The sequence below is a fragment of the Pan troglodytes genome, chromosome 3, assembly GCF_028858775.2.
Source record: "Pan troglodytes isolate AG18354 chromosome 3, NHGRI_mPanTro3-v2.0_pri, whole genome shotgun sequence".
Taxonomy (NCBI): domain Eukaryota; kingdom Metazoa; phylum Chordata; class Mammalia; order Primates; family Hominidae; genus Pan; species Pan troglodytes.
In genome coordinates, this window is record NC_072401.2 from 11,190,663 (window position 1) to 11,216,589 (window position 25,927).

The 25,927-nt window shown below is 41.2% G+C and overlaps 1 protein-coding gene and 1 long non-coding RNA gene across 2 annotated transcripts in view; one reads left to right on the plus strand and one right to left on the minus strand.

Moving 5' to 3' along the window:
* The window catches only part of CLNK (cytokine dependent hematopoietic cell linker), a 264,742-nt gene extending 243,011 nt beyond the window's left edge, over positions 1-21,731 (minus strand). Inside the window, exon 1 of the mRNA XM_009447358.4 lies at positions 21,643-21,731. Within this exon, the coding sequence (XP_009445633.2) occupies positions 21,643-21,645 (3 nt within the window). The 5' untranslated portion in view covers positions 21,646-21,731. The remainder of the gene's footprint in view (positions 1-21,642) is intronic.
* A 2,973-nt stretch (positions 21,732-24,704) lies between these two features.
* On the plus strand, positions 24,705-25,617 carry LOC134809865 (uncharacterized). Its single transcript, XR_010156466.1, has 2 exons — positions 24,705-24,894; positions 25,163-25,617. It is a non-coding gene; the product is annotated as an uncharacterized LOC134809865 (long non-coding RNA).
* Positions 25,618-25,927: the final 310 nt, after the last annotated feature.

Genomic DNA, 25,927 nt, shown 5'->3' on the forward strand with positions numbered 1-25,927 from the left:
TGACAACACCAGACTGTGTTGACTGTAGTAAATGTTGAATGTATAATGCTAATACCTAGAGCAAGCACTAAAAATAATAAATAAACCTCTTCAAAAAGACACAGTCAAAAACTCCATAGATAAATCAAAATGTAATTCTAAAAAAGTTTTTAAATAACACACAGGAAGGCAGGAAAAATAAAACAGAAATGAAAACAGAAAGAATAAACAGAAAACAGAAAATAAAATAGCAATCTTAAGCCCTAACGTATCAGTAGTCATACTAAGTGTAAATGGTCTAAATACACTAATTAAAAGACAGATATTACCAGAGTGGATTAAAATATATAGGCCAACTATATGCTTACTAAAAGAAACTCACGTCAAATATAATAATACAGGCAGTTTGAGAGTAAAAGGATGGAAAATGTATAAATCTTTTAATTTTAATTAACTTACAAAGATTAATCAAAAGAAAGTGACTGTATTAATATTAGATAAAGTAGACATCAGAGAAAAGAAAATTACCAGAGATAGAGAGGAACATAATATGATAAAAGGGCCAACCCACTAAGAAGACTTAACTATCCTAAATCTGTGTGCATACACACACAAAGAAACAGAACTATAAAATATATGCACTGAAAATGGATAGAATTAAAAGAAGAAATAGATGAATTCACAATTGCAGATGGAGACTTCAATACTCTTCTCTCCATAATTGATAGAAAAAACCCAAGAGAAAACTATCAAGGGTATAGAAGAACTCAACAAAACCATCAACCGTAGCATCGAATCAACCTTTGTAGAATACTCCATCCGATGATGGCAGAATAACATTCTTCTCGAGTGCCCATAGAACATATATCAAGACAGACCACATCCTGAAAACAAACCTCGGCAGACTTAAAGTATTTAAAATCATACAGAGCCAATGTGGAATCAAACTGGAAATCAGTAACAAAGATACCAGAAAAATCCCCAGACACTTTCAAACTAAGCTACAATTCTAAATAACCCATGGGTCAAAGAGGACGTCTCCGTGGAAATTGAAAAAAAAAATTCACTGAGTTGAATGAAAATGAGACTGTAACATAAAAATTTTGTAGGATATGACTAAAACAATGCTGAGAGGGAAATTTAGAGCACTAACTGCAAATGTTAAAAAAATGAAGTCTGAAACCAATAATCTAAGATCCTACTTCAAGAACCTAGAAAAAAATAGCAAAATAAATCCAAAGGAAGCCGAGAGAAGAAAACAATACAGAACAGAAACAAATCAAAACACAAAATATATTACAGAAAAAAAATCAATGAAACAAAGTTGTTTGTTTAAAAAGATCAATAAAATTTACAAGTTTCTCTGAAAAGGCTGACAAAAAACGAACACAAATTACCATGACTAGGAATGAAAGATTACTAGGAACATCACTATAAATTATTTAAAGACTTCTCAAAACCCGATGAAAAAAATTAAATTAGAAAGTAGGCTAGAGATACGAACAGACATTTCGGAAGAGGATACGCAGATGACAAATGAGCGCATGAAATGTTCAACATCATTAGCTATTAAGACAATGAAAATTAAAAAACTGCAATGAGTTATCACTACATACCTATTAGAATGACTTTAAAAACCTCCGCAAAACGTGTACCATTTACTTTCGACTGTACTATGAAAACGTAATTAGGTACAGAAAAACCACAAGAGAGATGAAAATAAAGAACTGAACAAAAATGCATACAAAAAAAATAGTGACACCACCAAATGCTGACAAGGATATGTTGAAAATGGATCACACATACATTGCTGATGGGAATGTAAAATTGTACGGGGACTCTGGAAAACAGCTTGACAGTTTCTTAAAAAAATAACAACTAACAATTGCACTCCTGGGCATTTATCCCAGAGAAATGAAAGCTTATGTTCACACAAAAATTGGTACACAAATTAATTATAATATTAAAAACTGGAAACAACGCAAATGTCCTTCAGTGGCTGAATGATTAAATAAACTGGTACATTTGTATCATCACATACTACTCAACAATACAAAGGAATGAATTGTTAATACATACACAACTTGGGGGACTTGCCAGAGAATTATGTTGAGTGAAAAAGTCAATCAAGAAAAATTACTTATATATGATTCCATTAATATAATATTTTGGAAATGAGAAAATTATAGGAATGGAGAACAGACAGGTGGTTGCCAGGGACTGAGGAGGGAGGTGGGGGCTCGAGGGAACTGGATGTGGCTATAGAAGGGCTGCATCCTGGTGATGATGGAAAAGTTCTGTATCTTGACTGTATCAACTGCATGCCCTGATGGTGATATTGTATAATAGTTTTGAAAGGATTACCACTGGGGGAAAATGGGTAAAGGGCACACAGAGATCTTTGCTTTATTTCTTACAACTGCATGAGACTCTACAATCATCTGAAATTTTTAAAGTTTATTGAAAAATTAAAAAGGAACAGATTGACATAATTCTCTCCCCAAGAATATGGGCTACTTCTGAGTCATGTTGTAGTGGAAAGAAGTGTAGAGAGCATATGGTATGTGTAGGTAAAATCTACACTCCTTATCGGGAAAGATAGGGTAGAATATTGATACATTTTCTTCTTTTATTCATTTGCTGATGAAGTCAATTTGTCCACACATTTATATTTTCATACATTCATTCATTTATAAACTTATTAATTCACTTGTTTGCTTTATCTTTCATTTAAACAGTAATTATTGAGTTGTATGTTAGGCATTGTATTAAGCACCAGGAGAGGGAGAAGGAGCACGGCATGACCTCTGCATTTAGAGAGCTCACATTTATTTATACATTCATCAAGCAAGTACCAATCCAACCAAACAACCAAGGTTGACAGGTGCATATTGTATTGCCAAAGCCTGACATACTGCTTGGCATAAAAATATGAATAAACAGCCAGGCAGTGGCTCATGCCTGTAATCCCAGCACTTTTGGAGGACAAGGCTGGCAGATCACTTGAGGTCAGGAGTTTGAGGCCATCGTGGGAAGCATAGTGAGACCCCATCTCTACAAAAAATACAATTAGCCAGGCAAGGTGGCATACGACTGTAATCCCGGCTACTCGGGAGGCTGAAGTGGGAGGATTGTTTGACTCCCGGAAATGGAGGTTGCAGTGAGCCCTGATCATGCCACTGCATTCCAGATTGAGTGAGAGAGACCCTGTCTCAAAAATAAGTAAATAAATATCATAAGGTAAACATGGAAGAGGAAAGGAGGGAGAGCAACTCACCAATTTGGTGAAGAAGGACGTACCAAGTCACAGATTCAATGGGATTGAATTTTGATGACCCCCAGTATAAAATCCAAGCTCCTAAGCTCCTGAATATGAAACACAAGGCTCTCACCAACATGGCTCCAACATCCCCTTCCAGCCCCATCTCCTGCTAGCTCAGCTGGGCTTTATGTGCTTTCCATTTTCTCTGCGTGTGTTCCTGCTGTTACCTCCACAAGAATGTCCTTTCTCCACTTGTCAACCTAGTGACCCACTATTATGCAGCTTTCGATAACTTTCCGTTTCTCCATAGCGGGGGGTGAATGACCTGCTCTTCTCTGCTCTCATAATGTTACCAGTTGAGGGTGTCCAGGTTTTTGGCATTCTTAACAAAGAATTACACAAAACACACAAACAAAGCAAGTAAAGAATGAAGCAACAAAAGCAGATTTATTGAGATCTGCTATTGTACACTCCACAGGGTGGGAGTGGGCCCAAGCAAACAGCTCAAGAGCACCATTACAAAATTTTCTGGGGTTTCAATACCCTCTAGACGGCTGGGCACGGTGGCTCACGCCTGTTATTCCAGCACTTTGGGAGGCCGAGGCGGGTGGATCACCTAAGGTCAGGAATTCGAGACCAGCCTGGCCAGCATGGCAAAACACCGTCTCTACTAAAAATACAAAAATTAGGCGGGTGTGGTGGTGCATACCTGTAATCCCAGATACTTGGGAGGCTGAGGCACAGTAATTGCTTGAACCCGGGAGGTTGCAGTTAGCTGAGATCACACCACTGCACTCCAGCCTGGGAGACAGAGCGAGACTCTGTATTAAAAAAAAAAAACCCTCTAGACATTTCCTATTGGTTACTTGGTGTATGCTGTATGTAAATGAAGAGGGTGTAGTGAGGTTACAAAGTTCTTTACTTGGTATACAGGCTACATGCAAATGAAGAGGATGTTTCCTGTCATAGCTGCAGTGAAGTTACAAAGTTATTTACTTGGGCATAGAAAGTTGGGGGTTTTCCCTTTGATTTAGTTCCAGGAAGTGCTTAGGTTCCGTGCTTCCAGACCCTATTCTCTTGCCTCAGTAACACTTATGTATACATTTGGTTCAGGTTCTAATTATGCTAGTGGAGTATATTAAGAAGTTTAGGGATCAAATGGATAAAGACTAAATTCTACTTTTCCCACTTAATAATCCTTTTAACTCAGGGAAACTTGTGGGTCTCTCTGAATCTCTCTCTCCTTAAGACTTTATGGATATGAATAGGCTCTTGTCTCAGAAGTGATGTGTGGATTAAGAGAAATAACACTAAGAAAGTGTTTGGGAAACTGCCTGGAATGTAGGTAGCCTTGAGGAAATGCTGGCTCTTATGGTATTATGGGAAATCATTTTTGCGTTTCTATCCACTTCTTTGAGGCAGGGACTATTTCTTGTTCATTGAGACCCTTGTGCGGTAATAACAACATTATTAGTAATAATCATGCCTACCCCACACCATATTACTTAACTGTACATAGTAGATAACACAGGTTTGTTGAAACAGCTTGTTCGGGAATAACTAGATTGCAGGATTTCTTGTGTCTCTTCCAGTTAGATCACATTAATCTGTGTTCACTGAAATGCTAGTGCTCCCTGGAGAGGTCTGAGGATAACACAGGAGTCAGAGAGAGAGAGAGAGAGACAGAGAGAGAGAGATCGAGAGAGAGAGAGAAGAGAAAGAGAGATCGAGAGAGAGAGAGAGAGAGAGAAGGCAGGGCAGCGTGGCTTTGGTAACTTTTATGTGTGGGTGGGATATATGAGTTTGCCCAGGGATTAATAAGCAGGAAGTTCTTCCTTGTCAAGAGCATAAGATGCTTTGCGCGATATTTCAGACCAAGAGTCGACGGGGTTGGGGGATGCTCTCAGCATAAGTCCTTATTATTGGACTAAAGGAACTGTATAAGGGCTTATATATTACTATATATTTAATATTTATACATATTTAACATTATACAAATATAATGTATGTATGCACATAACACAGTCCCATCTTTGATATTTGTTTCACCGTTTCATCTGCCCAGGATGCTTTCTGCTGGATACCTGCATAGATAACTCCCTCGCCTCTTCCTTCAAGTTGTTGCTCACATGTCCCGCTCTTGAAGAGGCTTATCCTGCCGTCCTATGTAATTCTACAACCTGTCTTCCCTATGCTCAGAATTTGAATCCTTCTCATCCTTCTCTAACTTTTCCTGTTGTTATAGCTTAAGTCATTTTCTGGAATACTATACGCCACTCTTGATATTACATTTTTAGTTAGTTCTTTTTTTTTCCTTGCCCATTATAATGTAAGTCCAGTGAGGGCAGAAAGTTCTTTCTGTTTTGTCCACTGCTGTATGGTAAGGGCTTAGAACAGTGGACAGTAACCCTGTATGTGGCCAAGGTTGTGTGAATAAAAGAATAAATCAGATGGGGCTTTAGAGAGGAAACAGCTGTTAGGAAGAAGAGAGGAATGAATGAATGAATTTATTTTATGGCAAACACTGCCAGATAAGAAGAGATGGATTTGCTTAGAGATCATCCATAAAAAGCAGGAGCAGGTACAGCCTGGGGCTCATGTTGTCCCATTGTTTTATTGCTAATCCCCTATCCCCTTTGTGGGAAGGGAACTTCCCCTTCTCCTAGTGACCCAGCAGACCTCAGAGGAGGCTTAGTGACGGGAGAGAAGAGAAAGCCTATTTAATCTCAATTATCTGAGACTGAAAAATTCAAAGACCTAAGAGGGCAGTGGTGGAAAAACTTATTTCTGAGGCAGGGAAGAGGGTGGAGTCACGGACACCTGTGAAGAAGGGGTGAGGAGGAGAGGCCTGTGGGTTTGTCTCTGACCTTCTATCAGTTGAGCTCACAGTCTGTTTTCCTTGTGAAGGAGAGGGCCCAGGAGACTAGAAAAGGTGCATAATGCCTCCCCAGGTCCCATAGCACCATAGGGATAGAACTGTTTAACCAGGGGTTGCTCACTGTAGCCCGCGGGGTGAGATGTGCCTTTAAAAGGTCACTCGATTTAATGCCTTGACTGGAGCACACCCTCTCCACTCCGCCAGGGTCCCCTCTCCTCTGGCTTTGCACCAGGCCAGGGCTCACATCTTTGCATTATCATTTGTTACGTGTACCAGATGGCCTGGGCCCTAGCCTTCATTTGGGTGCAGTGTGAATTCTAGGTAAAGAAGTGTGGGCAAGATATTTTCTGGAACTGGAAACGGAGGGCACCCACCCCTCCCTAGCCTCCTCCTTCACAGCATCTGCAAGGACGCCCGTGCAGGTTCCTCGGCCATCAGAAGTGACTACCCCCCCCATAAATCCAAGCTGTAGAAAGAAAATGCTCCATCCCCATTTCCCCTCCCCAGCAAAAAACACATTCTGTAGGACATTTAGAAATAAAAGTTTACACTTTGGGAGGCCAAGGCGGGCGGATCACAAGGTCAGGAGATAGAGACCATCCTGGCTAACATGGTGAAACCCTGTCTCTACTAAAAAAGTACAAAAAATTAGCCGGGCGTGGTGCCAGGCGCCTGTAGTCCCAGTTACTCAGGAGGCTGAGGCAGGAGAATGGGGTGAACCCGGGAGGCGGAGCTTGCAGTGAGCCGAGATGCGCCACTGCACTCCAGCCTGGGTGACAGAGGGAGACTCCGTCTAAAAAAAAAAAAAAAAAAAGAAAAAAGTTTAAAAGGAGATTCCTATAAATGGGGTATTGCAGATCTGTTAGTTTGCCAGGGCTGTTGTATCAAAGCAGCACAAACAGAGTGGCTGACACCAATAGAAATATATTGTCTCACAGTTCTGGGGACCAGAGGCTGTGAGCAAGGTGTGGGCAGGGCTGGTTCCTTCTCTGGACCGTGAAGGAGAATCTGTTCCAGGCCTCTACTTGCTCCTGGGGTTTCTGGCAATCTTTGATATCCCATGGCTTCTGCTAGCATCACCCTAGACCCCCGCCTTTACCTTCACATGGCTGGAGTGCAGTGGTGAGATCTTGGTTCATTGCAACCTCTGCCTCTCGGGTTCAAGCGATTCTCCTGCCTCAGCCCCCCAGGTAGCTGGGACTACAGACACCTGCCACCACACCCAGCTAATTTTTGTATTTTTAGTGGAGATAAGGTTTCACCATGTTGGCCAGGATGGTCTCGATCTCTTGACCTCATGATTCACCCGACTTGGCCTCCCAAAGTGCTGGGATTATAGGCATGAGCCACCATGCCTGGCCCTATGTGTGTATCTGTGTTGAAATTTCCTCTTTTTGTAAGGACACCAGTTATAGTGGGTTAGGGGCCCAACCCACTCCAGTATGCCCTCATCTTAACTAATTACATCTGCAATTGCTCTGTTTCCAGGTAAGGTTACACTCCTAGGTCCTGGACATTAGGATTTCAGCATATGAATTCCAGGTGGACATAATCAACCCATAACAGGGTAGAGCAAAGATTTCAGTTGTAGAATTATTATTAATGAAGATTAAAACAACCTTTTTAACCTTTCAATTATATAATTGCAAGAACTGAAGCCCAGAGAAGTTTTAGGGTAGTTTGAAGTGGGAAAGACATGCCCCTCAACCTCCACCCATGATAAACCACATGGTTTAGAATCCCTCTTTGTGAGCCGCATCCTTCCCGTGGGTATGACAATGCCTGCTTGCTGTTACCTAGCAGGAAGGTTAGAGATCAAATGGAACTGTTGCTATGAAAATGTGTTGTTACCTGTAACAGACATGTATGTGTAATACGTGTTTCCTTAGGGCCACATAGCAAGTGACGGGCCAACATGCAATAGGTATCTTTTGAGCATCATCGCATCAAGTCTGGAGTTTTTTCCTCAGACACAGCAGTATCCCAGCCATTCTTTTACGTAGTGGTCAGTGCAGAAGCCTGGGACTCACAAGCAGGCACAGGGGACATATGGCAACAACTCATTCTCAAACCGTAAAAATATTGAAATTTGACCCAGGAAATCCAAGTCAATTATGTGGGGAACTCATATAGAGCAAGAGCCATTCTCTTTTCACTTGCAAAATTCTCAGCAAAATAATCTTTCTGCCCACTTAAGGACATGAGTAGGAGGTTAAACAAGCACAGTTTGCAGGTGGGGCTCATACTGAAGGTCAGCTTGAGAGTCGTGGAAAATTCCGTGGTGGAACACAAGGCCACTGAAAGATCATTTCGTCAGTTATCAGCAGGGTGGAGTCAGACTGGGGTTTCACCAAGACATTCACTCACTAGCTGTGTTAATGGTGGAATTGGAGGGGGTCAGTCTAATTAAATTCCTGCTTCATAGTTTCCTCCTCTGTTAAATGGGGATACAGCTATTTATGCATACCTTGGGATCCTCTATTCTAAAGTGTGATCAGACAGCACTTATTGAAATAAAGCATCTACACACCCTATGGGCCTGCAGTGCCATTCCTGGGTATAGACCTAGAGAAAGTCACACCCCAAAGGGTGAGGGGACAGTCATCAGAATGCTGACTGCAGCCTTGTTCGTGAGAAGAGGGAAGTGGAGACAGCCAAGCTGTCCAACACTAGAGCAATGAATAAGTAAAATACTGGAGATGCAAATAATGGAACACCAGGCAGCAGAGAGAAGAAATAAACTAGAACAGTGGTTCCAGGACCAGTGACATCAAAATCATCTGATAACTTATAAGAAGTGCATATTCCTGGGCCCCAACCAGTTCTAGTTCAGAAAATCTGAAGATGGGGCTTAGCAATTTTTTTTAACAAGCTCTCTAGGGGATTCTGCATACTGTGCTCAAGGTTGAGAACCACCAAATTAGAGGTACACATGGATAGACATGAAAACAGTCTTACGTTAAAAATATTTTGCCTCCTAGTGGGTATCGTACAATGTCTGGAGACATATTTGGTTGTCAGAACTGGGGAAGGGCTTCTGGGATCTACTGTTGGGGCCAGGGCTACCGCTGAACATCCTACAGTGCACGGGGCAGCCCAGGGCAGCTCAGCACAACAAAGAATTATCCAGCCCTGAATGTCAGGAGTGATGACACTGAGAAACCGTGGTGCAACTCCTTCACAAAACCTCTCTTGTCTCCCCAAAAACAATATTTGCCAAACGTTTTTAGAAGAATACACAAATACCATGAGTTTTAAATTAGGTGTTCCATTGTTCTATTGTGAAGAACAAACAGGAACAAAGCAACATTTTATTCTAAAGAGTGTGTGTGTGTGTGTGTGTGTAGCTAAAAGCATTTATAATAGTTGACCTTAGTGTTGAGAAATAACATGACCTGATGCCTGAAGCAAAATCTCTTGGCTTCCCCTTGGTCAACAGGTACATTTACAAAAGAACTGCTGCAGGTTTGCCATCACCTCAGTGGTCACTGATCTGTGTGTGATATGTCCTTTCTTTCTTTCTTTCTTTCTTTTTTTTTTTTTTGAAACGGAGTCTCCATCTGTCGCCCAGGCTGGAGTACATTGGCGCCATCTCCCACCTCCCGGGTTCACACTGTTCTCCTGCCTCAGCCTCCTGAATAGCAGGGACTACAGGCGCCTGCCACCACGCCTGGCTAATTTTGTTTTTTTGTATTTTTAGTAGAGACGGGGTTTCGCCACGTTAGTTAGCCAGGATGGTCTTGATCTCCTGATCTTGTGATCTGCCCGCCTTGGCCTCCCAAAGTGCTGGGATTACAGGTGTGAGCTACCGCACCTGGCCCCTTTCTTATATTTTTAGCATATACCTTTGATATTATTCTTGACTTGTATATTTAAACATATCCAAGTTTGATCACTTTATACAGCAACTAATTATTCTGTGGAATCATATCTTTTGCCATGAACTTCAACCCAGATGCATGTTTTATATGATGATTTCTGTTAATTTCCTGATAATATATAATCCTTGTTAATATCTCATACTCAAATCTTTGGATCATTGCTAAGTGAGAATGGCTGCTTCCTCTTCTGAATTTTTCTCTTTGTGTCCTGTTTGGCACTCTGTGCCTTTTAATTCAGGGTCTGGATTGTCTTTTACTGATCTTACACCAGTCAGAATGGCTATTACTAAAAAGTCAAAAAATAGCAGATGTTGGAGAGGGTGTGGAGAAAAGGGAAGTCTTATATACTATTAGTAGCAATGTAAATTAGTACAGCCTCTATGGAAAACAGTATGGAGATTTCTCAACTGAAACAAAACTACCATTTCATCTAGTAATCCCACTACTGAGTATCTACCCAAAAGAAAATAAATTGTTATTTGAAAAACAGGCCCTCACTTGCATGTTTACTGCAGCACCATTCAAGAGAGCAAAGTGTCAACCTCAGTGTCCATCAAGGGATAAATAAATAAAATGTTGGGGGGCGAAGCCAAGATGGCCGAATAGGAACAGCTCCGGTCTACAGCTCCCAGCGTGAGCGACGCAGAAGACGGGTGATTTCTGCATTTCCATCTCAGGTACCGGTTCATCTCACTAGGGAGTGCCAGACAGTGGGCGCAGGTCAGTGGGTGCGCGCACCGTGCGCGAGCCAAAGCAGGGCGAGGCATTGCCTCACCTGGGAAGCGCAAGGGGTCAGGGAGTTCCCTTTCCGAGTCAAAGAAAGGGGTGATGGACGCACCTGGAAAATCGGGTCACTCCCACCCGAATATTGCGCTTTTCAGACCGGCTTAAAAAACGGCGCACCACGAGACTATATCCCACACCTGGCTCGGAGGGTCCTACGCCCACGGAATCTCGCTGATTGCTAGCACAGCAGTCTGAGATCAAACTGCAAGGCGGCAGCGAGGCTGGGGGAGGGGCGCCCGCCATTGCCCAGGCTTGCTTAGGTAAGCAAAGCAGCCTGGAAGCTCGAACTGGGTGGAGCCCACCACAGCTCAAGGAGGCCTGCCTGCCTCTGTAGGCTCCACCTCTGGGGGCAGGGCACAGACAAACAAAAAGACAGCAGTAACCTCTGCAGACTTAAAGGTCCCTGTCTGACAGCTTTGAAGAGAGCAGTGGTTCTCCCAGCACGCAGCTGGAGATCTGAGAACGGGTAGACTGCCTCCTCAAGTGGGTCCCTGACCCCTGACCCCCGAGCAGCCTAACTGGGAGGCACCCCCCAGCAGGGGCACACTGACACCTCACATGGCAGGGTATTCCAACAGACCTGCAGCTGAGGGTCCTGTCTGTTAGAAGGAAAACTAACAAACAGAAAGGACATCCACACCGAAAACCCATCTGTACATCACCATCATCAAAGACCAAAAGTAGATAAAACCACAAAGATGGGGAAAAAACAGAACAGAAAAACAGGAAACTCTAAAATGCAGAGCTCCTCTTCTCCTCCAAAGGAACGCAGTTCCTCACCAGCAACGGAACAAAGCTGGATGGAGAATGATTTTGACGAGCTGAGAGAAGAAGGCTTCAGACGATCAAATTACTCTGAGCTACGGGAGGACATTCAAACCAAAGGCAAAGAAGTTGAAAACTTTGAAAAAAATTTAGAAGAATGTATAACTAGAATAACCAATACAGAGAAGTGCTTAAAGGAGCTGATGGAGCTGAAAACCAAGGCTCGAGAACTACGTGAAGAATGCGGAAGCCTCAGGAGCCGATGCGATCAACTGGAAGAAAGGGTATCAGCAATGGAAGATGAAATGAATGAAATGAAGCGAGAAGGGAAGTCTAGAGAAAAAAGAATAAAAAGAAATGAGCAAAGCCTCCAAGAAATATGGGACTATGTGAAAAGACCAAATCTACGTCTGATTGGTGTACCTGAAAGTGATGAGGAGAATGAAACCAAGTTGGAAAACACTCTGCAGGATATTATCCAGGAGAACTTCCCCAATCTAGCAAGGCAGGCCAACGTTCAGATTCAGGAAATACAGAGAACTCCACAAAGATACTCCTCAAGAAGAGCAACTCCAAGACACATAATTGTCAGATTCACCAAAGTTGAAATGAAGGAAAAAATGTTAAGGGCAGCCAGAGAGAAAGGTCGGGTTACCCTCAAAGGAAAGCCCATCAGACTAACAGCGGATCTCTCAGCAGAAACCCTACAAGCCAGAAGAGAGTGGGGGCCAATATTCAACATTCTTAAAGAAAAGAATTTTCAACCCAGAATTTCATATCCAGCCAAACTAAGCTTCATAAGTGAAGGAGAAATAAAATACTTTACAGACAAGCAAATGCTGACCGATTTTGTCACCACCAGGCCTGCCCTAAAAGAGCTCCTGAAGGAAGCGCTAAACATGGAAAGGAACAACCGGTACCAGCCACTGCAAAATCATGCCAAAATGTAAAGACCATCAAGACTAGGAAGAAACTGCATCAACTAACGAGCAAAATAACCAGCTAACATCATAATGACAGGATCAAATTCACACATAACAATATTAACTTTAAATGTAAATGGACTAAATTCTCCAATTAAAAGACACAGACTGGCAAGTTGGATAAAGAGTCACGACCCATCAGTGTGCTGTATTCAGGAAACCCAACTCACGTGCAGAGACACACATAGGCTCAAAATAAAAGGATGGAGGAAGATCTACCAAGCAAATGGAAAACAAAAAAAGGCAGGGGTTGCAATCCTAGTCTCTGATAAAACAGACTTTAAACCAACAAAGATCAAAAGAGACAAAGAAGGCCATTATATAATGGTAAAGGGATCAATTCAACAAGAGGAGCTAACTATCCTAAATATTTATGCACCCAATACAGGAGCACCCAGATTCATAAAGCAAGTCCTGAGTGACCTACAAAGAGACTTAGACTCCCACACATTAATAATGGGAGACTTTAACACCCCACTGTCAACATTAGACAGATCAATGAGACAGAAAGTCAACAAGGATACCCAGGAATTGAACTCAGCTCTGCACCAAGCGGACCTAATAGACATCTGCAGAACTCTCCACCCCAAATCAACAGAATATACATTTTTTTCAGCACCACACCACACCTATTCCAAAATTGACCACATACTTGGAAGTAAAGCTCTCCTCAGCAAATGTAAAAGAACAGAAATTATAACAAAGTATCTCTCAGACCACAGTGCAATCAAACTAGAGCTCAGGATTAAGAATCTCACTCAAAGCCGCTCAACTACATGGAAACTGAACAACCTGCTCCTGAATGACTACTGGGTACATAACGAAATGAAGGCAGAAATAAAGATGTTCTTTGAAACCAACGAGAACAAAGACACAACATACCAGAATCTCTGGGACGCGTTCAAAGCAGTGTGTAGAGGGAAATTTATAGCACTAAATGCCCACAAGAGAAAGCAGGAAAGATCCAAAATTGACACCCTAACATCACAATTAAAAGAACTAGAAAAGCAAGAGCAAACACATTCAAAAGCTAGCAGAAGGCAAGAAATAACTAAAATCCGAGCAGAACTGAAGGAAATAGAGACACAAAAAACCCTTCAAAAAATCAATGAATCCAGGAGCTGGTTTTTTGAAAGGATCAACAAAATTGATAGACCGCTAGCAAGACTAATAAAGAAAAAAAGAGAGAAGAATCAAATAGACGCAATAAAAAATGATAAAGGGGATATCACCACCGATCCCACAGAAATACAAACTACCATCAGAGAATACTACAAACACCTCTACGCAAATAAACTAGAAAATCTAGAAGAAATGGATACATTCCTCGACACATACACTCTCCCAAGACTAAACCAGGAAGAAGTTGAATCTCTGAATAGACCAATAACAGGAGCTGAAATTGTGGCAATAATCAATAGTTTACCAACCAAAAAGAGTCCAGGACCAGATGGATTCACAGCCGAATTCTACCAGAGGTACAAGGAGGAACTGGTACCATTCCTTCTGAAACTATTCCAATCAATAGAAAAAGAGGGAATCCTCCCTAACTCATTTTATGAGGCCAGCATCATTCTGATACCAAAGCCGGGCAGAGACACAACCAAAAAAGAGAATTTTAGACCAATATCCTTGATGAACATTGATGCAAAAATCCTCAATAAAATACTGGCAAACCGAATCCAGCAGCACATCAAAAAGCTTATCCACCATCATCAAGTGGGCTTCATCCCTGGGATGCAAGGCTGGTTCAATATACGCAAATCAATAAATGTAATCCAGCATATAAACAGAGCCAAAGACAAAAACCACATGATTATCTGAATAGATGCAGAAAAAGCCTTTGACAAAATTCAACAACCCTTCATGCTAAAAACTCTCAATAAATTAGGTATTGATGGGACGTATTTCAAAATAATAAGAGCTATCTATGACAAACCCACAGCCAATATCATACTGAATGGGCAAAAACTGGAAGCATTCCCTTTGAAAACTGGCACAAGACAGGGATGCCCTCTCTCACCACTCCTATTCAACATAGTGTTGGAAGTTCTGGCCAGGGCAATCAGGCAGGAGAAGGAAATAAAGGGTATTCAATTAGGAAAAGAGGAAGTCAAATTGTCCCTGTTTGCAGACGACATGATTGTTTATCTAGAAAACCCCATTGTCTCAGCCCAAAATCTCCTTAAGCTGATAAGCAACTTCAGCAAAGTCTCAGGATACAAAATCAATGTACAAAAATCACAAGCATTCCTATACACCAACAACAGACAAACAGAGAGCCAAATCATGAGTGAACTCCCATTCACAATTGCTTCAAAGAGAATAAAATACCTAGGAATCCAACTTACAAGGGATGTGAAGGACCTCTTCAAGGAGAACTACAAACCACTGCTCAAGGAAATAAAAGAGGATACAAACAAATGGAAGAACATTCCATGCTCATGGGTAGGAAGAATCAATATCGTGAAAATGGCCATACTGCCCAAGGTAATTTACAGATTCAGTGCCATCCCCATCAAGCTACCAATGACTTTCTTCACAGAATTGCATAAAACTACTTTAAAGTTCATATGGAACCAAAAGAGAGCCCGCATCGCCAAGTCAATCCTAAGCCAAAAGAACAAAGCTGGAGGCATCCCACTACCTGACTTCAAACTATACTACAAGGCTACAGTAACCAAAACAGCATGGTACTGGTACCAAAACAGAAATATAGATCAATGGAACAGAACAGAGCCCTCAGAAATAATGCCGCTTACCTACAACTATCTGATCTTTGACAAACCTGAGAAAAACAAGCAATAGGGAAAGGATTCCCTATTTAATAAATGGTGCTGGGAAAACTGGCTAGCCATATGTAGAAAGCTGAAACTGGATCCCTTCCTTACACCTTATACAAAAATCAATTCAAGATGGATTAAAGATTTAAACATTAGACCTAAAACCATAAAAACCCTAGAAGAAAACCTAGGCATTACCATTCAGGACATAGGCGTGGGCAAGGACTTCATGTCCAAAACACCAAAAGCAATGGCAACAAAAGCCAAAATTGACAAATGGGATCTGATTAAACTAAAGAGCTTCTGCACAGCAAAAGAAACTACCATCAGAGTGAATAGGCAACCTACAAAATGGGAGAAAATTTTCGCAACCTACTCATCTGACAAAGGGCTAATATCCAGAATCTACAGTGAACTCAAACAAATTTACAAGAAAAAAACAAACAACCCCATCAAAAAGTGGGCGAAGGACATGAACAGACACTTCTCAAAAGAAGACATTTATGCAGCCAAAAAACACATGAAAAAATGCTCATCATCACTGGCCATCAGAGAAATGCAAATCAAAACCACAATGAGATATCATCTCACACCAGTTAGAATGGCAATCATTAAAAAGTCAGGAAACAACAGGTGCTGGAGAGGATGTGGAGAAATAGGAACACTTTTACACTGTTGGTGGGACTGTAAACTAGTTCAACCATTGTGGAAGTCAGTGTGGCGATTCCTCAGGGATCTAGAACTAGAAATACCATTTGACCCAGCCATCCCATTACTGGGTATATACCCAAAGGACTATAAATCATGCTGCTATAAAGACACATGCACACGTATGTTTATTGCGGCATTATTCACAATAGCAAAGACTTGGAACCAACCTAAATGTCCAACAATGATAGACTGGATTAAGAAAATGTGGCACATATACACCATGGAATACTATGCAGCCATAAAAAATGATGAGTTCATATCCTTTGTAGGGACATGGATGAAATTGGAAATCATCATTCTCAGTAAACTATCGCAAGAACAAAAAACCAAACACCGCATATTCTCACTCATAGGTGGGAATTGAACAATGAGATCACATGGACACAGGAAGGGGAATATCACACTCTGGGGACTGTGGTGGGGAGGGGGGAGGGGGAGGGATAGCATTGGGAGATATACCTAATGCTAGATGACGAGTTAGTGGGTGCAGCGCACCAGCATGGCACATGTATACATATGTAACTAACCTGCAGAATGTGCACATGTACCCTAAAACTTAAAGTATAATTAAAAAAAAAAAAGAAAGAAAAAAAATACAAAAATTAAAAAAAAAAAAAAAGAAAATGTTACACACTCACCCACACCCACACACACCCACTCACACACTGAAATACTATTCAGCCATAACAAAGAATGAAATCATGCCTTTTGAAGCAACACTGATGAAACTAGAAGCCATTATCTCAAGTGAAACAATCAGAAACGGAAAGTCAAATACTGTCATGGTTTGCTCTTGATGTCCCTTAAACCTCTATACTGTAAGAACTGTAAGGAACGTTGCAAAAGTTTGAAACATATAATTTATGTATAATTACCTGCCCATTAACTTTTTCCCCATGATATTTACTTGACCACGTTTCATTAAATGTTTAAGGTATAATTCTTGCAAGTATGAAAGATCACAAAAGATGCATGTTGGAAATTTTCCAGAACGGTTACTATATTCAATATCAAGACAATACTTTTACTGCCATTTGTTTTTGAAAAACAAATGGATTTGAAATATAGACACTGATTTATATGAATCAAACCTCTAAGTTTATCCAAAGAAACCAACAGGATGCTGAGTAGCACAACGTGAGGTGATGATTAAAAGCCAAAAGATATGGCCAGTGGCTGTGTTGGCAGTGGCTGTGGGGCCCTAGTCATGCCACTGCATCATGAGTGTTTCTGGGCACCTACTTGCCAAGCTCAGGGTCTGCATAGCCACCATCTGCGGCCACCCTGGCTCATCACTGCACCATTGAACCTCACATTGTACAGAATTTCCTTCCATGGTGTGGTGCTCCTGCAGTTTTCCCCCATTTCACTAAGTGATACCAGCATGCCCTCAACTCTGAGAGTCATTATATGACTCCTCTGTTTCCCTCACCTTCAATGTTGGTCTATTGTCAAGTCGTACTGATTGTGCTCCATCCAAAATATATCTGAAAATCTGCCTACTATTCATTCCCATTCAGCCTTCATTGGTTCTTGCTGGATAAATATAATGACCTTGAACTCTACATTGAATTTTAATCTTGCATTTGAATACATTTCTGGGTGGCTCCAAATTTCCCTTTCCCCTACCTCAAAAGGGAGTTGCAACTACAAGTGAAGTATGTCCTACTCTATAGATTTAGAAATAGAACCACCGCTGAAATACATGTTCCCAGTCTCCCAGCACGTTGAGATCAAAGGAAAAAAACCCAACCGATCAAAAATCGTACATGCCTCATGTACTGGAAACTCCAGAACTACTGAGATTTTCATACGGGTCTATTCTTACTTCATTGTGGTCACCTCTGGTTTACAACTCATATGTACGTTTAACCATTTCAGTGTATGAGGGTTTTTTTTAACCATCACATGCATACTGTATCTATTCCCCATGGTACCATCCCAAGCATGGAATTCATTCGCTTAATTAATTTACACTCACATGCACACATACACACACACATCTTTTTGTGTGTGGACTTTACTAAGGTTTGGTTAGGAAGGAAAGCTACAGATTTCTTAGGTACACGTGATATTGTGATACATGCATACAATGTGTAATAATCAAATCAAGGTATTTAAGATATCCAGCACTTCAAACATTTATCATCTGTGTTGAGAACTTTCCATATGTTCTCTTCTAGCTACTTTGACATATACCATAAATTATTGTGAACTATAGTCACCACACAGTGCTATCAAACATTAGACCATATTCCTTCTATGTAACTGTATTTTTGTACCCATTAACCAACTTCTCCAGAAATTTGCACAATCATTATGTATTAGTTTTAGAAAAAGAATTATTTACTTCTCATCAACAAAAACTTCAAATGAACTAACAGATATTCTTTTTCTGAGACAGTCTCTGGCAATGCAACCACAGGGGATTTCTCCCCGGGTGGTTCGGGGCTCCCAGTCCTCCAGTCTCATGCCACCGGGCTACCCATTCCTCTCCTCTCATGCAGGGGTTTTTAGCCACATCTTTTGTTCCTTAGTTTCTGGTAATCACAATTCTCAGGCCTTTTCTATAACCTCAACTTATGAATGTTACTTCAAAGAAAGACAGATTCTTCCTAAGAGGAACTCTCTTTCATCTGTTAAGATATTTTGTTATTCTCTCTTAAAAGGGGCTGAATATTTCCACTCATGTTGAATGTTTCTAACAATTTGAGTTTGATATTTACCCTACAGTTATTAACCAATAATTTCTTATGAGTGTGGCATCCTTTTTGTTGCTGCAATATCATCATGGTGTGCAAAACGTGTCAAGAATTCTGCTCTCGTGGAGGGCAGAATTCATACATGTAGTAGTATCAGTTACTGTTAAAGTGTAACTACAAAAAGAGAAGGCTTTGCAAGAAAGGAATTCAGTCCTGTGAAATCATACCACATGCAAATCTAAGGTAGTTTGAAGTTTGGTGAGTTTGAAGCAGTGGTTTGTTCCTAAAGGATTAGCAACGGTCTCTCTAAGTGGTAGGGCAGGGGACAAGCCCTAGTGAGTAGTGTTTGCTGATTTTCATGTTGTAAATGTCCTCATTATGGCTGATTTCAAGCTATCAATATGAATGTGGAATTGGGAAGACAAGTGCAGTAGCCACCATCATATAGCATTTTTATTATACAAAAATGACCTCAAGATTATAGAGTACAATGTGGTGAAAATAATTAGAAAGTAATGAGTTTTGCATATTTATTACCTTTGTTTTTAATATATTTATGAGTTTATGTAATTTCATTTTTAATAATAGCTCTGTTGAACAATCTGCTCATAAAATGTCTGAAAATTTAACAGTCAGTCCTTGTGAGCTCATTTAAGCTATATCTGGCACATTACTGAAGGTTGGGCGGATTTAACAGGATTTGAGGAGCACACAAAGCTAGCAGCCCCTGCAAAGGCCCTGTGGTGAGAGAGAGATTGGCAAGGCTGTTATGGATTTTTGAACTTCATCTTAATGACAAGTGAAAAAGCTACAGGTTTTTAAGTAGGAGTGAAATGGTATGACTGAACTTGGAAAAGTCCTGTGGTGAGACGAGGGGGTTTTCCACTGTCACTGAGTGGTTTTGTTTGAATTTGAGTAAACACCCAAGGACAGGGGTTCAAGCTCTGAATGGGGACTAGCCTTTTACATTCCATCTAACTCTGAAGTTCCATTGCAATCAAAGACTAAACTTGTAGAGGAGAGGCAGAAGAGGTGAGAATTGATGAATTAAGAACCTAGAAGAGGTGTGTTGCACATTATGAATATATATATGACAGCAACTCGAGGACCAAAAAAAAAAAAAAAGCCTTATCTTTAAAATAAATAGCCACAGGAAGCCAAGTGAGTCAGGTGTTTTTTCTCTCTCTCCCTCCTCATGGGTTCCTATTTTTAAAACATCACTTCCTTGAAGTGTCAGACAATTATATCTGCTAATATATTTTTGCCAACATGATCCTAAAGAGAATAATATGAATTATTTATGCCGCTCCCTTTTGGCGGGAGTGAATAGGACAGTAAAGGCTCTGACATTTCATTTTAGGAAATTTCTGGTGCAGGAGATTTCAGAGAGCACAACCCAAGATTAAGAAGACAAATGAGCAGCTTCAACGTAGAGGGAAAATAATCCACCAGCAATTCCGAGCCCCCCTTTCGGTTATAGCTGTCATTATGGCATTGGCTTTTATTTCCCCTATCCCCAGGTGATAGCCACAGCTTCCTGTCTCCTCAGCTGCCTGTCTTGGGGGTGCCTCTGCCAGACCTCTTTCATGGCAAGAGCCCTGATGCCACTACAGCCCCCACGTCTGCCCATAAACCCTGTGCCGCAATCCACCTCTTAGTCACCAAACTCTTCAAGTCACCACCACCCCGGACATTCATGACAACAGCCCACCTTCCCCCCTTCACTGCCCGTTCAGATCTTGTCCCCATCAGTCCTGGGCCAGGTGAGTCTTAAGAAAAACACCTTTGGAGACAGTCAAGTTCCTGCTTCATTATGTATTAACCATGTTATACTTGGTAAGCTGGAGAAACTCTCCTGGTCTTAGTTTTCTGATGTATAAAATGGGGACTTTTTTTCCAAGTTAGGTATTGAGAAAATGAGTGTTTCAAAGTGCCTAGCACCTTCAGTGAATGATAGCACATTGCTTTCTATGATTATTAATTTTATGCACTACCTGGTTTGCCATGCATCTGTGTGTTTTTCAAAGGCCTGCTAATTTATTCATTCTGAGCATCTGCCATATGCCAGGCACCATGCTGTCCATCTTCTTTTGCTGGCTGTAGTTGATAGGAGCTTGTTGTATTTTGTCCAGAGATGCTTTTATCACTTTTCATAGAATATTAGTTCTGTGTTGCTGCTGAACTAAGTGCTAGAGTTCTACAGAGAATGCAGCAATGTGTTCCAGCCCCAGAGAGTTGACATTCCTGCATATCCATCATACATAAGTGCCATTCTCCTGAAGAGTCGTTTCTGAGTATATATTGCTAATGTTTACTTCCTAAGAGTGCATTTTTAAAGTTAGTCTATGGCCAACTGGCCCATTAGAGACACATATCTTTTTCTTTCCTTTTCTCTTCTTTTTCCTTTGGAGTGGAATAGGAGAAGACAAACCACTACTCAATAAGCATCTACTATGTGCCTGCACTTCTGTGAGGTTTATAGTCATTAACTCATTTTTTTCCCTAGAACAACCATATGAAAAGCCTTTCTTTACATGGTTTTATAATCAAGTTAGCCAAAAGTCAGAGAGGTTAAGGAACTGATTCCCAATCGTAGGATTTGCAAAGCCTGAACCTGGGCTTCCTGACACCAAACTTGGGCATTTTGTTGCATGCAATGCTATAAATCTACGATTGATTGCATAGTTCCACCATTCTGGTCTTGGGCCCACACATATCTCCTCTCACAACATTATGGCAAAACTAGTTACATTGTACTGTCAAGTGAGACAAACCTGGCATTACCCAGCCGAATCTTTCCCTCTTCTTTATCAGAGAATTCAGGTCACTTTTACTCAGGACCAGTCTGTTGAGAAGTTTATCCTTTTCGTGATTGAGGGAAGCATAACAAAAGTAAAGTTGAACAGACTCACCATTGAAGACACAGCAATTTAGCAAGAAATATGACTAAATGACTTGCAACTGTATTCACCATGTGTCTTCTAGATTATGGCCAAATCCCAGCTGCCATCACAACAATCTTCTTCGATGTCAAAATTCCTGGTATTTTACATCAGTGCTTCTTCAGAAAGCTCATCCCTTTCTGGCCCCCTTGTAAGGATCTTGGACTCTGGGGATCTTGGTCTATTTGATGAGTACAGTGGTCGAGGAGAGCCAGATCAGACAGAAGCACCTGCCTGCTACCCACGGGGACATGAAGTTGTTAACAGCAGCCTGGACTCTGCTGGCTCTAGGACAAAGCAGGTGAGCTGAGTTGAGGTGGGTGGCGGGGGCGGGTGGCACATAAGCCTGACTCACACCTGCTGTTGACATCAAACAGTCACATGTTCCTATGGTGCCTGTTGTTTATGTCAATGAAGGGTAAGCCCTGAGGTCAGGAAACTCAAGATTTCTCCCATCCGAATGTTCCTAGAGCGAAGACGGCAAATGTGCCATCTCTTTTCTTTCTTTATTTAGAGGCATTCTATGTAAGATCAGGATGCTAATGCTTTGTTATGTCCATTGCAAATATCTTCTCCCAAGATGGGACTTGCCTTCTCACTGTTTTCATGGAATCTTTTGATGAAAAGAAGTTCATATTCCATTTCACATTGATTGGTGGTGGTTGCCTGCAGCATAACTTTACAAAGAGTTCTGAGATCCTGGGCTGGCTCAGTAGGAAAGAGAACTATGATCTATTAGAAATGTCTGACAACCATACAGGCCCCTGGGACTGTTGTTTTATAGCCCTGGAATAAGCTAGCTAACTAGTCAAATGGATTTCAGCTCACTTTCCTGCCAAGGTACCCATTGGATAGAACTCTGGGAGCATGCAAATGCAAAGACAGAAATTCATGAAAGAAGCAGAGATAGTGCAGACTTTCAGTAAATAGTAGACACACACACATAGATCATTTCTCAAGGAGAAAGGTACATTTTACCTTCCTAGGGGAGGTGAACTAAGCTCTAGATTTGAAGGATAAGTTTAAAAAGTAGAATAAAATTGTGTAAGTTTTCATATATGCAAGACTAATAAGTTCTAGAGATTTTTTTTGTACAGCATAGTGCCTATAGTCATCAATACTCTAGTACGAATTTAAAATATTAACGTCAAGTTTTCTTACCAAATAAACAAATAAGCAAATAAAACAAAAAGAACACAAGAAAAATTTAGAGGTGCAGGATATGTTTATTGCCTTAATATTGGTGTTTTTTTTCTTGTTATTGTTTGTTTGTTTTGAGACAGAGTCTCACTCTGTCACCCAGGCTGGAGTGCAGTGGCATGATCTCAGCTCACTGCAAACTCCGCCTCCTGGGTTCAAGCAATTCTCCTTCCTCAGCCTCCCAAGTAGCTGGGATTACAGGTACTCACCACCATGCCTGGCTAATTTTTGTATTTTTAGTGGAGATGGAGTTTCACCATGTTGGCCAGGCTGGTCTCAAACTCCTGACTTCAAGTGATCTGCCTGCCTCAGCCTCCCAAAGTGCTGGGATTACAGGTGTGAGCCACCGCACCCAGCTATTGCCTTAATATTGTGGTGATGGCTTCACAGGTATGTCCAAAATCATCACATTGTATGCATTAAATATGGGCAGTTTATTGTATACAAATTAGGCCTCGATAATGCTTTAAAAAAATCTCAATAAATAAAAATGGGCAGTGGTATGAACAGCATGGTGCATCCATGGAAATTCAAGCTGTTTTGTGGGCCAGGGTCATTTCAGGCCAGCGTAGCCTGTGACGGGAAGAGTGAGGCTAAAGAGGTTGCTGGGGTCTATGTCATCATGAGCACACCTTCTCTATGTTAAACAGTTGAGATCTTATTCTGCCAGTTATGGGGTTCCTGGTCTTTGTCCTATTTATTAGCATCAGGGTGAAATGTGTGAGATTATAAAATAAAGCTTGGCAGACAGGAAAGACAGAATAACAAGAACATGAGGGAGGACAGGCTTAGAAATTAGCGGGTGGCAAGTTAGCAGCCTCAGCTCTTTCATCAAGGAGCTGGGCTCAAGCTACATGTTTGGCTTTAGCGGAAGCTTCTATTTGAGGATAGAAGGATAGCCAAGAAAGAAAGTTGGGTGGGGGCTCAGTCTTTGAAAGATTGGGGATCATGGGAGTAATGGGTTATTAAAAGACGCTTCAATCCAAGGGTTGGGGCAGCAATCTAGTTATCAATCTTGGAGCACAGGGGACAGGAAGGAGACTCAGGCTTAGAGCAATACTGGACCATCATGAGAGCAATTGTCCAGCACCTGGCAGAAGGTTGGGTAGCCAGAACAAAGCTGACCTGACACTCAGAACTTGCAGCTAATACGTTACCTGTAACCTTAGCAGAGCAAAGGGGCACACATTATGCCACTTCAGAGACCTGAGTTTCAATCCCCATCAGGCCCTTTGTGCCTACACGAGTTTGAATACATATGGCTCTGCCACAGGAGACTGAGCAGCCGGTTCAACAGGATGAGAGTAGAGACTGGTGAGCAGCAACGGCAGAAGAGCCCCTCCAGCGGCAGGGGGAGAACCTGCGGTTGTCTTGCCAGCTTTGCCTGCTCTGTGCTCTTGGCCTCTCCCTCATTCTCATAGCCAGGGTTTTTGGAATTGAAACAGAAAAGTGGGATTTAAGCAGTTCCAAAGTGACAGTCCTAGGTTCACTATCAGGCAAATCTTGTGAGCTCCAGTTTTGATTAATACAGCATCTGGCCCACATCCCCAGCCTATGTCCAAATGGTTCAGGTATTGCCCAGCCGAACGACCTTGGCCAAGTGTCAGGAACTCTCTGAGCACCTAATTCATCATCTACAAAACAAAGAGAATAATTCCAACATAACAGAGGTGACATAAAGCTTTCTTAAGGATATTGGTGAAACGCACATACCACCCACTACACATCTTTACTAAATGCTCAACAAACGTGATGGTTGCTACGGTGACAATGATGGTGATTATGATGCGTGCTGACCTCTTGTTCTCTGTGAGTCGGACTTTGGTAGCCTCCTTACTTGCTCCACTTGCTTCAGAGAGAGAAGCGCAGGTGTGCGGTTTAGTGAAGGAGCAAGGCTTATGTGAATAGAAGAATCCAAGGTAGAGCAGGAAGAGAAATCCAGCTAGAGAAAGAGGTGGAAGTGAAAATAAGTAGACTCTTATTTTAAATTTTTAATGGCTTCTTGGTGGCTTCAAGATAAAAGTAAGTAAACAATTACAATGCAAAGATAGTATTCAAATGGGGAGTTGAATGGGGAGTTCATTAGGTAAGTTGAGTTAACTCACAGGATTGATTCCTTTTCATGACATAAAACCATCTGTGTTTTGGGTAGTGTGAATTGTGAGTTGAGAACTCCCCCTCGCCCTTCTCCCAGCCTGTGTTACTTTTTCTTTATCTTTGACTCTGTATCATTAACATTTCACATATCTGATTTTATTATAATTTTCTATTTATCTCATTTTCCCACCAGACAATGAATTCTTTGGAGGTGAGCACTGCATGTATATTTTACCTTTGTTTCTCTGCACAGGATAGACAATGAGGAGCTTTGTGTTTGGGAAAAGAATAAAAGTCAACTGTAGCAAAACGTCTCAGAAGTAGGATTTATAAACAGTTCTCAAAGGATGCACATGAAAATGTAATTTCTTGGGAAAGCGGCAAACAGAAAAGAATCAAACCGCAGTTGTGTGTGGCAAGGATAAATATGCAACGCATCATCAATAGGATTTGTTGGGTGAATAAAAAAGCCTTTTAGCCAATAATATGTAAGCAGAAGAATGGGGCAGGAGTTAGAGAGAACCCTCAAGCAATAATGGAGGCCACTGGAGAGGCAAGACTGCCAAAGGCTAAGTTATTGACCCAGTATTTTTAAAACTGCCTCCGAAAAGAAGCCTGAATGAAAGAAAATAATTTGTGCTATTAGAATGTATTTTTCCTTTGTGTTCCTATCTACTTCCTTCACAAGCTATTTTTGGTAAGTTTTCATTAACCTTCTAACAAAATGCCAATTAAATCATCTTTTAATAGGCTGTGTTTAGAAGACCGAATCCAAAGAGAAAAACGTGCTAGATCGACACCCAGATTCTTAATCCTAGTTGGATAACAACTGACGTTCTCAGTTGTTTTCACCTGGGATAGCAATATATTACATGAAAACACAAACTCTCCAAGCAGTAATAAGGAATACATAATACAATACTAGTGCTGGGCTGACTTTCCTGCTTTGTTTCCTGGT